At 46.0% G+C, this 14,644-nt stretch overlaps 2 protein-coding genes across 2 annotated transcripts in view; both read right to left on the bottom strand.

Annotated features, from left to right (window-relative positions):
* Positions 1 to 6,523: 6,523 nt before the first annotated feature.
* Positions 6,524 to 8,527, bottom strand: LOC120024056 (insulinoma-associated protein 1a-like). The gene has a single exon (XM_038968160.1). It carries the CDS (start codon positions 8,446 to 8,448, stop codon positions 7,078 to 7,080), a length of 1,371 nt encoding a protein of 456 aa, XP_038824088.1. The 5' UTR covers positions 8,449 to 8,527; the 3' UTR covers positions 6,524 to 7,077.
* A 2,151-nt stretch (positions 8,528 to 10,678) lies between these two features.
* The window catches only part of cfap61 (cilia and flagella associated protein 61), a 33,426-nt gene continuing 29,460 nt past the window's right edge, over positions 10,679 to 14,644 (bottom strand). Inside the window, exons 23-24 of the mRNA XM_038968424.1 lie at positions 11,431 to 11,521; positions 10,679 to 11,286 (exon numbers count right to left, since the gene is read on the bottom strand). Of these exons, the coding sequence (XP_038824352.1) occupies positions 11,086 to 11,286; positions 11,431 to 11,521 (292 nt within the window). The 3' untranslated portion in view covers positions 10,679 to 11,085. The remainder of the gene's footprint in view (positions 11,287 to 11,430; positions 11,522 to 14,644) is intronic.

Here is a 14,644-nt window from a genome sequence, read left to right as displayed (position 1 = left end):
CAGACCAGAGAGTAGAACTGCCTTGGGATACTGACTGGGAAGCCTCTGTTATGAACACTTACAGACAACACAATGTTATACCAACCAGACTGCAGTATCAGCTCGGTGGCACTGAACCATTCCTAGTTAATTACAGAGTCAGTAGTGCCAAGTTACAGGTCAACTGTAAGTGCTGTTATTGTGAAGTGGAAACATCTAGGAGCAACAATGTCTCAGCCGCAAAGTTGTAGGCCACACAAGCTCACAGAACGGGACCTCCGAGTGCTGAAGCGCGTATTGCGTAAAAATCGTTCGTCCTTGGTTGCAACACTCACTGCTGAGTTCCAAACTGCCTCTGGAAGCAACATCAGCACAAGAGCTGTTTGTCTGGAGCTTCATGAAATGGGTTTCCATGGCTGAGCAGCCGCACACAAGCCTAAGATCACCATGCGCAATGCCAAGTGTTGGCTGGAGTGTGTATAGCTCGCTGCTATTGGACTCTGGAGCAGTGGAAATGCGTTCTCTGGAGTGATGAATCACACTTCACCATCTGGCAGTCTGACGGACTAATCTGGGTTTGGCGGATGCCAGGGGAACGCTACCTGCCCAAATGCATAGTGCCAACTGTAAAGTTTGGTGGAGGAGGAAAAATGGTCTGGGGCTGTTTTTTATGGTTTGGGCTAGGCCCCTTAGTTCCGGTGAAGATAAATCTTAACACTACAGCATACAATGACATCTTGACGATTCTGTGCTTCCAACTTTATGACAACAGTTTGGGTAATGCCCTTTCCTGTTTCAGCATGACAATGCCCCCGTGCACAAATCGAGGTCCATACAGAAATGGTTTGTTGAGATCGTTGTGGAAGAACTTGACTGACCTGCACAGAGCCCTGACCTCAACCCCATCGAACACCTTTGGGATGAATTGAAACACTGACTGCGAGCCAGGCCTAATCGCCCAACATCAGTGCACGACCTTACTAATGCTCTTGTGGCTGAATGGCTTTAGTGGGAAAGTCTTCCCAGAAGAGTGGAGGTTGTTATAGCAGCAAAGGGGGGACCAACTCCATATTAATGCCTATGAATGAGATGTTCTACAATCAGGTGTCCGCATACTTTTGGTCATGTAGTGTATATACAGTATACTTTCTGTCATATTATCACAGACTCCCTGCTCTTTCCTTCCATGGAGTTCAGATTGTGATAAAATGACAGCCAGACTCCCTGCTCTTTCCTTCCATGGAGTTCAGATTGGCTGTCATTTTATCACAGACTCCCTGCTCTTTCCTTCCATGGAGTTCAGATTGGCTGTCATATTTGAATGGTACACTATTAAAGCTTCTACCTATCTGCCAACGCTGTGCGTTTCCCTGTCACGATCGTCTTGATAAGAGAGAGAGGACCAAGGCGCAGCGCGTGAAAAATACATCTTGACAGTACCCCCCCCCAAAGGTGCGGACTCCGACCGCACAACCTGACATAGAAGGGGAGGGTCCGGGGTGGGCCTTAATATGGCGGCGGCTCGGGTGCGGGACGTGGCCCCCACTCCACCATTGTCAATACCCGCTTTGGTGGCGCCTCTGGAGCGGCGACCCTTGTAGAAAGTCCCGGACTGAAGACCATCCCAGAGGGCGCCACCGGACGGAGGGGTAGCTCCGGACTGAGGGGTAGCTCCGGACTGAGGGGTAGCTCCGGACTGAGGGGTAGCTCCGGACTGAGGGGTAGCTCCGGACTGAGGGACGGCAGCTCCGGACTGGCTGACGGATCTGGCTGCTCATGGCTGGCTGACGGATCTGGCTGCTCATGGCTGGCTGACGGATCTGGCTGCTCATGGCTGGCTGACGGATCTGGCTGCTCATGGCTGGCTGACGGATCTGGCTGCTCATGGCTGGCTGACGGATCTGGCTGCTCATGGCTGGCTGACGGATCTGGCTGCTCATGGCTGGCTGACGGATCTGGCTGCTCATGGCTGGCTGACGAATCTGGCTGCTCATGGCTGACTGACGGATCTGGCTGCTCATGGCTGACTGACGGATCTGGCTGCTCATGGCTGACTGACGGATCTGGCTGCTCATGGCTGACTGGCGGATCTGGCTGCTCATGGCTGACTGGCGGCTCTGGCAGATCCTGGCTGACTGGCGGCTCTGGCAGATCCTGGCTGACTGGCGGCTCTGGCAGATCCTGGCTGGTTGGTGGCTCTGGCAGATCCTGGCTGGTTGGCGGCTCTGGCAGATCCTGGCTGGTTGGCGGCTCTGGCAGATCCTGGCTGGTTGGCGGCTCTGGCAGATCCTGGCTGACTGGCGGCTCTAGCGGCTCCTGACTGACGGACGGCTCTGACGGCTCGGGACAGACGGACGGCTCAGACGGCGCTGGGCAGACGGACGGCTCAGACGGCGCTGGGCAGACGGACGGCTCAGATGGCGCTGGGCAGACGGATGGCTCAGATGGCACTGGGCAGACGGATGGCTCAGATGGCGCTGGGCAGACGGATGGCTCAGATGGCGCTGGGCAGACGGATGGCTCAGATGGCGCTGGGCAGACGGATGGCTCAGATGGCGCTGGGCAGACGGCAGACTCTGGCCGGCTGAGGCGCAAGGCTAGTGCGGGGAGAAGGAACAGGGCATACTGGACCCTGGAGACGCACATTTGGCCTAGTGCGTGGTGCCGGCACTGGTGGTACCGGGCTGGGGACACGCATCTCAGGGCTAGTGCGGGGAGCAGCAACAGGACGCACAGGACTCTGGGGACACACAGGAGGCTTGGTGCGTGGTGTAGGCACTGGTGGTAAAGGGCTGGAGACACGCACCATAGGGCTAGTGCGTGGAGGAGGCACTGGTGGTACTGGGCTGAGGCGGGGAGGTGGCGCTGGAAATACCGGACCGTGCAGGCGTACTGGCTCCCTTGAGCACTGAGCCTGTCCAACCTTACCTGGTTGTATGCTCCCCGTCGCCCGACCAGTGCGGGGAGGTGGAATAACCGGGGACACCATGCGTAAGGCTGGTGCCATGTAAGCCGGCCCGAGGAGACGCACTGGAGACCAGACGCGTTGAGCCGGCTTCATGGCACCTGGCTCAATGCTCAATCTAGCCCGGCAGATACGTGGAGCTGGAATGTACCGAACCGGGCTATGCACGCGTACAGGAGACACCATGCGCTCTACTGCGTAACACGGTGTCTGCCGGTACTCTCGCTCTCCACGGTAAGTACAGGGAGTAGGTGCAGGTCTCCTACCTGACTTCGCCATACTCCCTTTAAGCCCCCCCCCCAAGACATTTTTGGGTAGTACTCACGGGCTTCCAGCCTTGCCTCCGTGCTGCCTCCTCATATCGCCTCCTCTCGGCTTTAGCTGCCTCCAGCTCTTCACAAGGGAGGCGATATTCTCCCGGTTGTGCCCAAGGACCCTTTCCATCCAGTATCTCCTCCCATGTCCATGAATCCTGTGTAGGTGGGTCCTGTTGCCGCTTGACACGCCGCTTGGTCCGATTCAGGTGGGTAATTCTGTCACGATCGATCGTCTTGATAAGAGAGAGAGGACCAAGGCGCAGCGCGTGAAAAATACATCTTCTTTTAATGAAGGAAAAAACAAACACTTACAAAATGAACAAAACAAACGATCGTGAAGCTAAACCGAACTAAGTGCACACATGCAACATAGAACATAGACAATTACCCACAAACACATGATGCCCATGGCTGCCTTAAATATGGCTCCCAATCAGAGACAAATGAAAGACATCTGTCTCTGATTGAGAACCACTCAGGCAACCATAGACATACCTAGAAACATTCACTGAACACAAACCCATACACTAAACCCAACACCCCCTTTACCATATAACCACCCAAGATGAGACAAAACACAAACATTCCCCATGTCACACCCTGACCTAACTAACATAAATAATGAAAACAAAGATAACTAAGGCCAGGGTGTGACATTCCCTTTCCCCCATTTTTCTTTCTCATTGTGGTATAGAACTAGACTGCCACAGGCAGCTCCATTATAGTGCAGCAGCGGTCGGTACTGTTGGTGTGAAAGGCTTTATTTGGAGCTCTTATCTTTGGCCCGCTCCCCAGCTGCCTGTCTGCCGCACACCTGTCTGGGATACCCACCGAGAAGAGATGTGTGTGTGTCAGGTTTTAATGTCACATGAACAAGTACAGTAAAATGCCTTTCTTGCAAGCTCCAAACCCAACAATACAGTGATCAATATCAAAGTAGTACTAAAAATAACAAGGTAGAACGGAAACAAATGAGAAATAAAAACAAGAAATAAGAAGAACAAAAGAAAGTAAGAAGATACATACAGGATCAGTTCCAATACCATATTTAGAATGTGCAAGGATACTGGAGTGATAGAGGTAGATATGTATAGGGATAAGGTGACTAGGCATCAGGATATTTGATCAACAGAGTAGCAGCAGCGTATATGATGAGTGTATGTGAGTGTGAGTGTGTGTGTGTGCGCGTGCGTTTGTGTAGAGTCAGAATAAATGTGTCTGCATGTTATGTGTGTTGGAGTGTCAGTGTGTATGACTTTGTAGATTCCTGTGAGTGTGCATGGAGATAAAAATGTAAATACAACTGTAAACTCAGATAGTCTGTGTAGCCATTCTGTTAGCTACTGTATTCATCAGACTTATGGCTTGGGGATAGATGCTGTTCAGGAGCCTGTTAGTGTCAGACTTGAGGCACCGGTACCGCCTGCCGTGCGGAAGCGTGATGTGTGTGGTGGTGTGGGCTGGAGGTGCATGAGGACTGTTAGCCAGGCCATCACCATGTGAGGAGAGGGGTCTGGGGTTCAGGGGAACTGAAGGAATGTGTTGAGGTTAGTGGGGACATATTTTGTGGTCACCACAGAGCGTTTGTGAAGTGCAGTTGAGGACACTTCCTCTTCCGTGTAAAATAAAAGTCCAATAGAGTCCAAGAATTTCCAACATGTTTTACCACGACTTTCCTCTCTCTATCCCTCAGAACTTCAGGTGCCTTTTTTTTTTTTACAGAAATCCACCATGTAACATCGGCACCATTTTTTTGTAATTAGCAAAAGTCAATTGAAAATTCCTAACGGCCCACCAACGAACTTGCTTACATCTACCCATTCCAGTTTAGAAACCTTTTCCATTTTCAGTGGTATATCCATACTCATTTCTTACTGTATTCATTTTATGTTTTTATCATCCAGCTCAATCAAGTTTTGGGGGGGTTCTGATTATTTACAAGCTTATAGGGCCATGCCTTAGGTTTCTGACCATGCCACTCTTAGTGACAGTGAGCATAATATGTGCAATTGACAGCTTGCAGTCCTCCACCACCAGCAGCAGTTACTGTGTAAGGGTGTGGCTGGCTCGGTTGTCACATCTTTCTACTCCTCCAGAGATCTGGTTGCCATGGAGAACCAGGTGGAGCCCAGGTGGCTATGAGGTGTAGTGGGAGCTTACCCTTAGTAGTAAAAAAAAATCCCTTAATTACTTTAAAGCATTATACTCAGCATTGTCACTAAGCCAGTTACAGTGTAATTAAATAATTAATATTATGTGGATTCTCATTATAGTTGCATGGACTGAAGGATTATTACAACAAACAAAATGTCTTAAACATGTATGTGACTTCAATTGAGCCCTAGAGTGACAGGAGCCAGTATTCCCTCCAACTATACTCTGCCATGTGCTGCACTATGTGATGGGATGCAGTCAGTGGCGGCTGCTGAGGGGAGGACAGCTAATAATAATAACTGGAGTGGAGTATAATGACTGGAATGGAGTGAATGGAATGATGTCCAAAACATGTGTTTGATACCATTCCATTCACTCCATTTCAGCCATTATTATGAGCAATCCTCGCCTCAGCAGCCTCCACTGGATGCAGTGAGAAATAAACAGCCGCCCACCACTCTCTGGTGCAGTAGTGCCATCTCTGCTTCCTGTTGGTCTGCTCTGTGCTGCTGAACTATGGGATGTTGCTAATGGAGGCTGCCTCCGGTGTGAGGATGATAGCCTGAGTCAAAGAGTCAATGTGTTGAGGGGGAGCCTTTTAGGAAGACAGACAAAACAAACTCAACCTGCTGAACACCTGCACTCCCTGTACTCCCTCACTGACTGACCATGCAGGGCCGAGACCAGGCCACGTCCACTTACTTTCTGACAATAGTGAAATGCACTATAATAACACCACCACTGTGGCTGCATGATCCTGAAGCTACAAGCTCAGGTCAGAAAACAGAATTTTCTTGGATCCAAGTTAGTCAAACAATATAGATTTTTTTGCTTTTATTATTTAGACATATAGCTAATAGTTATAAAACAATCAGAGCAAAAAAACAGGATTTCATTTAAGAGCATTGAAGAGAATGTTTTATAAGCTCAGGGTCAATCGATTACTTATACACCATCCTCGGTATCTATGTAAACTTGAAATAAATAAGTCAAAAGGATAATTTGGCTATGGCATGAAAATATACATGAATAAGTCTCACATAAATCACACAAAACATAATTTACATAAGATCAATTCAATAAATAAATAAATAGAAAATAACCATGATGGTTTTATGTGTAGTATATTGGCAATACACGTGTAAAATAACAATAATGATACAATATCTGGCCAATGATAAATAAGACATTAAAAACAATCATTATTCGACATATAAATTAAGGCAGTTTTACAGCAGGAGTGTACATGAGCTCTAATCCAAGGCATTGATGGCTACACTAGGGCAAACCTTTCAAATTGTATTATGTTCAGAGACAAAGCTAAAATTGAATGTCCACAGATTCACAAGCTAATAAAGTGATAGATACATTTCCAGCCTGTGAATTAAAAGGCAATTTTATGACAACGGTACAGCTAGGATATGCCTTTCTTAGGTCTAGAAGCTAATGCAAAAGCACTTGTGCAGAGATCCTAGAAAAATAAGTTAACAGTCTAACGCTTTACGTACTTTAGATAAACTAAGATGAGTCTGAAAAATATATAATTCAAGCTCCAAACGGGATTTTAAATCCCCCATTATTAAATGCAGTGGTCGAGGACGGAGACAAACTTCACGCATACTGTATGACGTCCACGCGTAAAGGCACAGGTATCTCTTCAGTTTAACAGGCTGGTCGCACAGGCATCTGAAGGAGTATGACCTGCCTGTTTTCTGAGGGATGACATTTGTTGATGTGCCGTGTAAGTCCAGGAGAACTGTAGAACATGGCAGGGCAGTATTTGCATGGGTAGACCTGCGAGGAGTGGAGGAGACGGATGTGCCTCTCCTGGTTGACTCTGTTGGGAAAGTCCTCTCCACAAACAGGGCACAGGTGGCACCCTGAGGAACTCAGATTCAATGGTGCGTGGCTTGGAGTTTTGTCACTCGGCTTTCCTTCGTTTTGGGATAAGGGATAGGCATCGTGGACCTCACTGCTGGTATTGTGGGAAGCTGTGGCATGTTGAGATAGGATGTGCTTTCTTAGGTATGCCTGGCGTTTAAACTTTTTCCCACAGTGATGACAATCATAGAGACCCTCCTCTGATCCAACTGATCCCGACTCTGACAGCCCGGGGCTGGGTGTGTCTCTATCACTCCGGCCCTTTATTTCATCAGACACAGCCTTGTCGAGCGTGCACATCTTATCACTCTCTGATTTAATATGTTGTGCACCAGATATTGACGCGTTATTTTGAGGTTTTGGTTTGTGCCAGCGCCTGTGGGAGGCTAGGTTTGCCGGGCAGCTGAAAACCTTATCACATTCAGGGCATCGGTACTCAATCCTCACTATCCTGGAACACTTATGCTGGGCCAGCGCGAAGGGGTCGCCATATGCTTCTCTGCACAGTTGACAGACGAACTCACCGAGAGGCTTGTCACCTGCTGCCGGCTGTGGTCTGGGTTTTTGGTCGATGGGAGCCTCTTTAATTTTTAGCCCAAGCACGGGTGATGTGGTCATCTCGTCTTCGAAATGTAGTTTCTTGATAGCTTTGTTTCTTTTTGATGGAGGCTTGTTTTTACGCTCGGTGTCGCTTGAAGGCCTTTTGGTGCCATTCCCGGTGACAGCGGGTAGATTTGGGTTCGTGGTTGTCCCGGTCCGATTGCAGTTACTAGTACCGATTTTTAGGTCCACTGGGGCAAAGAGGGGATCTAAAGTCGTAAGCACTGCAGGTGTGGGAAAGGATTCAGCAGACACCGGTGAGCCGAGATTGAAATGTCTCTCTAAATATCCCTGTTCATGGTCTTTACTGACGGGCCGGGTGGGGCTGTAGAGAACCTGGTACACTGCCCCCGGGTTCCCAAACTGAACGGGTTTAGCATCTTGTCCGGGGGCTGCTGCTGTGGCTGATGCCTCGCAGAACAGCGATGCTGCATCTGCGCGCTCAGGGAAGGATGCGAAAGCTTGTTGTCCCTGCTCCACCTCATCAGAGCGTACCCTGTAAGACATAGGGTTTGGTTTCTTGTTCCTTTTCACTAAAAATCCTCTTGGCATTTTTGCGATGGACGGAACAGATTAAGGCACTGTTGACGCACAGATTATGTTGAAATAAAATCCAGGTTCAGGTTATTATTACAGACACATCGGACACTTTGATTGTTCACCGTTCCCCTGGCTGCTATTGATTCGTTCTCCTCCCGAGAAGCTTTCATCACGACATAGCTGCACTCTTTTTAAGGGGAAATTATGATATTGTTCTCGCCCCTTGTTGCCTCACCCACAACCAATCAGATGGAACTAAGATCCCTATGGATTTGCGGAGTTGGTTTGGGAGGGTGGAGAGAAGGGCTTGGTTTCGGGTGGAAATATAGGAGGATTTGCAGCTTGCTAAGCAGATGTACCTGAGTTTTTTTTAAATATTACTATGCACGCATTGCCCCCTCATAACCTCGTCCCATCGAAGGCACACGCCGGGACCCTCCTCTTTTTACGGTCTGATGAGTTTGCATAGAAATGCACACGTGCCTCGGCTTTGTGTGCCTCCTTTATGCGGGGGGGAGGGGTCGGGCACACAAAGATCTGCCAAAAAGGAGATGTCCATCACTACACAACAACCATTAGAATCTAAAATAAAAATTAGGGAGGGGTGCCTGATTTAACGGACAATGACAAAGATGGTTGGGGTTGGTGTTATTTATTAGTTGGCCTACCCAAAATGTATCTTCTGTGCAGACACACACACACATTGCTGAGTTGCATGTTTTAATCTGCTTCAATTGCAGAATTATTAAGCTTTATTCAAGGCTAAAGAAAATCGACAAATTGTTCAACCAATACAAAGTTTAAACTATAGCCTTTTCCTTTAAAACACCACATTTAAAAACCCCAAATAAGCAAATATTTATATTGGCGAGAAAGAAAAAAAAGCAACAAAGAAACATTTCAAGGCATCCATAGCGACATGTGTTGGATACGACAGTTGAACTCTGGACATATGAATCAGTCATTTTACGCATACATAATTAATGAAACAGGGTTCCCTGCTTTGCATTACAATGGCAGCGCTTTTGCAAGCTGTATCCCGCTTGTGATTGAAAAGGAAATTGCACGGTAAAATGTGCAACAAAGCAATCTGGCCAATAGATATTGTCGGCGCGTGCTGTGCGTGATCAGTGTGGTTTGGACAAAGCCGACCGTCTCCAAATGGGCCATACCATGATTATCTCTCCGTTAAAAACAGTCAAACCCAATTCCTTCAGGGTCATATCCCATCTCTAAAATATAGCCTAAGGGCTATCCACCACCATGGCGAGGAACGAGAAGACTTGTCTAGTTTGGCTAATGCGTCAAGATTTCATTCCATAACAATGTGTGTGATAAACCACATGCCAGATGTCTACCAAGTCTTTTTGTTTCTGTTGACAGAATTTCACCAAATACGAGATTTGAATGGCATAGGCCTCTCCGGTTATTAATAGGCATATAAATGTATATAACTATAAAGTTGCTCAAACTAATGTGAAATAGGGCTACGTGAAATTATTGCTGATCAAGTAGGCCTATTCTGAAAGTTTCCTTTTTAAATTCTCAATAGACCTAATTCAGAAACAGCAAATATGTCGAGGCAAAATCTCCTTCGAGGTTGAATAATAAATATCCCCAGTATAATTAAGAATCAAAGCACACATAATAGGTTACGAATTAAAACAATCACACAAATCTGGAAGATTTAATTTACAGTTAGGGAAAAAAGTAATTATCCAAGGCCCAAACAATGATGCAAATAATAATTAAAGATTTTTTTCAGTAGGTAAAATCTTTAAAAAGTGTTTGAAAACATGGTATTCTAACATGACCTACAGTATAAGCCTATAATATAGGCCTATAGGTCATGTTAGAATACCATGTTTTCAAATACTTTTTAAATTGCCTTCCTCTGGGAAATTGTTTGCATTAAAATGGCTAATTATTCAATAGCCAGGGGATGACACAATTCATTGGGTGTCATTGAGCCATGTCATTTCATAGATTCATATATTCTACCAATTAACGTTTATCTTACCGAGCTATTTGATAAACGCTTGAACGATCCCATACCTTGAGGCGCGTGTGCGGCTATTTGTTCATTGGCGTGTGCTGCGCAGAGAGGCAGTGAAGATTTGAGCCTCATTACCATACAGCTGTAGAATATAGAACCCCTCCTCCCACTCACTAAATCCACTTTCCTCTAGGCCTAGGTCGTATCAGTCATCCCAATAACCGTTGCAGTTACAATTACAAGTGACCTTTAATGCGAATTTGAGCAAAAACTGTTATGTGAGAAAGCTGCATTTGACAATTCGTTGTGACTTTATTATAACACTTAATGAGGATTGTTTTGTTTTCTCTGTTTTCTCAAATCAGTCAACCTTAACTTCTCATAAAATTAAGACAACTACAAGTTAGTGTTCTTGTTCATGCTAAAAGTGTGTACATAACCTAATATTCTTGTCTATCTAAAATCACAAGTACATTTATTAAAAACATTGGCTACTGTATTTTCTGTTCAAATTAACTCAATTGAATGTCAATGTTTTTACTACAGTTGGATGATTCTACAACGTTTTAATTAAATAAAAACAATGGAATATTTCTATGTTATGAATATGTCATTTAAAATGTGGGTTGAGGTAAGATAAGATGTAGGAGCAGTTACAGTAGTCCAGGCTGGGCATACATAGTCAGGTGGTACCTGTTGTACCTCAGGTAATTCAGAGTGCTGGTCTTCAAGGAAGCCAATCCCCCACTTGTTTCAAACACCTTCTTGAGAAACACGTTCGGTTCCTCAATAATGTCCAGCTTCTCATCTACCATTCTCTGAACGAGCTCTGAAATGGACACATCATTGTGGTCCTGGAGAAAGAGAGAAGGCCTTTGTTAAAAGGCCCCCCCTCAAAAAAGACCATAGCAATGACAAATAGTATCGGTAGACAAACAGTTCAACACATTATCCATATGAATGTGAATGGAGAAAGATGAGACAAATCCAACCTGCACTTTAGTTGATTCCATTATCTGGTGCATTTCCTGCTCAAAGTCTGCAAAGCGATCATGATATATCGCCAGGCACCATTTCTCCCTGAAATAACTACCAACACATACACATACACACACACACGCACACACACGCACGCACATGCACACACACATTTAGTGCATTCCCCTAAGAACCCCCAACAGAACAGCAACAGCATGGACAATTCATTATTTTAACAGTTGATGATGTGTTCAGTCAGCTCCAATAATGACATTGAGAGTGGCCTCATTCAGAGCCATGACAAGGGCAAGTGATGAATCCAGATGTAGTAAGTGTTAGAGAGCCTTATGAACACGGCAGGGTGGCTAAGCTTCTCCACAGAGCAGAAGAAGCAGATTGGGGACCTGCATTAATAGATTAGACCCAGGGACAATGGCTCCTATATATGGCGTGTTGAAACATCAGAAACGAGGTCACTCAAACACAGATCTCCAAACACTAGCCTACCTGCAAACACTGACAGGGAACAGTATCTTGAAGACATACTTCTTCTGAGAGCGCTGCCTACTCAAAATGCAGATTTACATAAAGACAGTGCGTTGATTTACTTTTTTCCTTGACCATACTTGTATTGTCTGTAAACATTTGAAATGTAACTACAGTGGGGCAAAAAAGTATTTAGTCAGCCACCAATTGTGCAAGTTCTCCCACTTAAAAAGATGAGAGAGGCCTGTAATTTTCATCATAGGTACACTTCAACTATGACAGACAAAATGAGAAAAAAAAATCCAGAAAATCACATTGTAGGATTTTTAATGAATTTATTTGCAAATTATGGTGGAAAATAAGTATTTGGTCAATAACAAAAGTTTATCTCAATACTTTGTTATATACCCTTTGTTGGCAATGACAGAGGTCAAACGTTTTCTGTAAGTCTTCACAAGGTTTTCACACACTGTTGCTGGTATTTTGGCCCATTCCCCCATGCAGATCTCCTCTAGAGCAGTGATGTTTTGGGGCTGTTGCTGGGCAACACGGACTTTCAACTCCCTCCAAAGATTTTCTATGGGGTTAAGATCTGGAGACTGGCTAGGCCACTCCAGGACCTTGAAATGCTTCTTACGAAGCCACTCCTTCGTTGCCCGGGCGGTGTGTTTGGGATCATTGTCATGCTGAAAGACCCAGCCATGTTTCATCTTCAATGCCCTTGCTGATGGAAGGAGGTTTTCACTTAAAATCTCACGATACATGGCCCCATTCATTCTTTCCTTTACACGGATCAGTCGTCCTGGTCCCTTTGCAGAAAAACAGCCCCAAAGCATGATGTTTCCACCCCATGCTTCACAGTAGGTATGGTGTTCTTTGGATGCAACTCAGCATTCTTTGTCCTCCAAACACGACGAGTTGAGTTTTTACCAAAAAGTTATATTTTGGTTTCATCTGACCATATGACATTCTCCCAATCTTCTTCTGGATCATCCAAATGCTCTCTAGCAAACTTCAGACGGGCCTGGACATGTACTGGCTTAAGCAGGGGGACACGTCTGGCACTGCAGGATTTGAGTCCCTGGCGGCGTAGTGTGTTACTGATGGTAGGCTTTGTTACTTTGGTCCCAGCTCTCTGCAGGTCATTCACTAGGTCCCCCCGTGTGGTTCTGGGATTTTTGCTCACCGTTCTTGTGATCATTTTGACCCCACGGGGTGAGATCTTGCGTGGAGCCCCAGATCGAGGGAGATTATCAGTGGTCTTGTATGTCTTCCATTTCCTAATAATTGCTCCCACAGTTGATTTCTTCAAACCAAGCTGCTTACCTATTGCAGATGCAGTCTTCCCAGCCTGGTGCAGGTCTACAATTTTGTTTCTGGTGTCCTTTGACAGCTCTTTGGTCTTGGCCATAGTGGAGTTTGTAGTGTGACTGTTTGAGGTTGTGGACAGGTGTCTTTTATACTGATAACAAGTTCAAACAGGTGCCATTAATACAGGTAACGAGTGGAGGACAGAGGAGCCTCTTAAAGAAGAAGTTACAGGTCTGTGAGAGCCAGAAATCTTGCTTGTTTGTAGGTGACCAAATACTTATTTTCCACCATAATTTGCAAATAAATTCATTAAAAATCCTACAATGTGATTTTCTGGATTTTTTTTTCTCATTTTGTCTGTCATAGTTGAAGTGTACCTATGATGAAAATTACAGGCCTCTCTCATCTTTTTAAGTGGGAGAACTTGCATGATTGGTGGCTGACTAAATACTTTTTTGCCCCACTGTATATATTACATGGCCAAGAGTATGTGGACACCTGCTCGTCAAACATTGTTTCAAAATCATGGGCATTAATATGGAGTTGGTCCCCCCTTTGCTGCTATAACAGCCTCCACTCTTCTGGGAAGGCTTTCCACTAGATGTTGGAACATTGCTGCAGGGACTTGCTTCCATTCAGTCACAAGAGCATCAGTGAGGTTGGGCACTGATGTTGGGCGATTAGGCCTGGCTCGCAGTCGGCGTTCCAATTCATCCCAAAGATGTTCAATGAGGTTGAGTTCAGGGCTCTGTGCAGGCCAGTCAAGTTCTTACGCACCGATCTCGACTAACCATTTATGTATGGACCTCGCTTGTGCATGGGGGCATTATCATGCTGAAACAGTCCAATGTTGGCAAGCTTTATACCACTCCAGCCAACGCTTGTCATTGTGCATGACAATCTTAGGCTTGTGTGCGGCTGCTTGGCCATGGAAACCCATGTCATGAAGCTCCCGACGAACAGGTATTGTGCTGACATGGTTTCCAAAGAGTGTTGCAATCGAGGACAGATGATTTTTACACCCTACGCGCTTCAGCACTAGTCAGTCCCGTTCTGTGAGCTTGTGTGGCCTACCACTTCGCGGTTGAGCCATTGTTGCTCCTAGACATTTCCACTTCACAATAACAGCCCTTACAGTTGACCGGGGCAGCTCTAGCAGGTCAGAAATTTGACGAACTGACTTGTTGGAAAGGTGGCATCCTATCACGGTGCCACGTTGAAAGTCACTGAGCTCTTCAGTACGGGCCATTCTACTGCCAATGTTTGTCTATGGAGATTGCATGGCTGTGTGCTCGATTTTATACAAGGTGTGGCTGAAATAGCAGAATCCACTCATTTGAAGGTGTGTCCACATGCTTTTGGCCATCTAGTGTATCTTTCCAGAGACTTGAATCTCCCCACTCCCTCCTCTCTGTAGTGTACTGTAATGTAAACAAC

This window comes from Salvelinus namaycush, chromosome 29 (assembly GCF_016432855.1).
Source record: "Salvelinus namaycush isolate Seneca chromosome 29, SaNama_1.0, whole genome shotgun sequence".
Classification (NCBI taxonomy): Eukaryota; Metazoa; Chordata; class Actinopteri; order Salmoniformes; family Salmonidae; genus Salvelinus; species Salvelinus namaycush.
The sequence above is the reverse complement of the archived record's forward strand: the minus strand, read 5'-3'. Positions and strand labels throughout refer to the sequence as shown.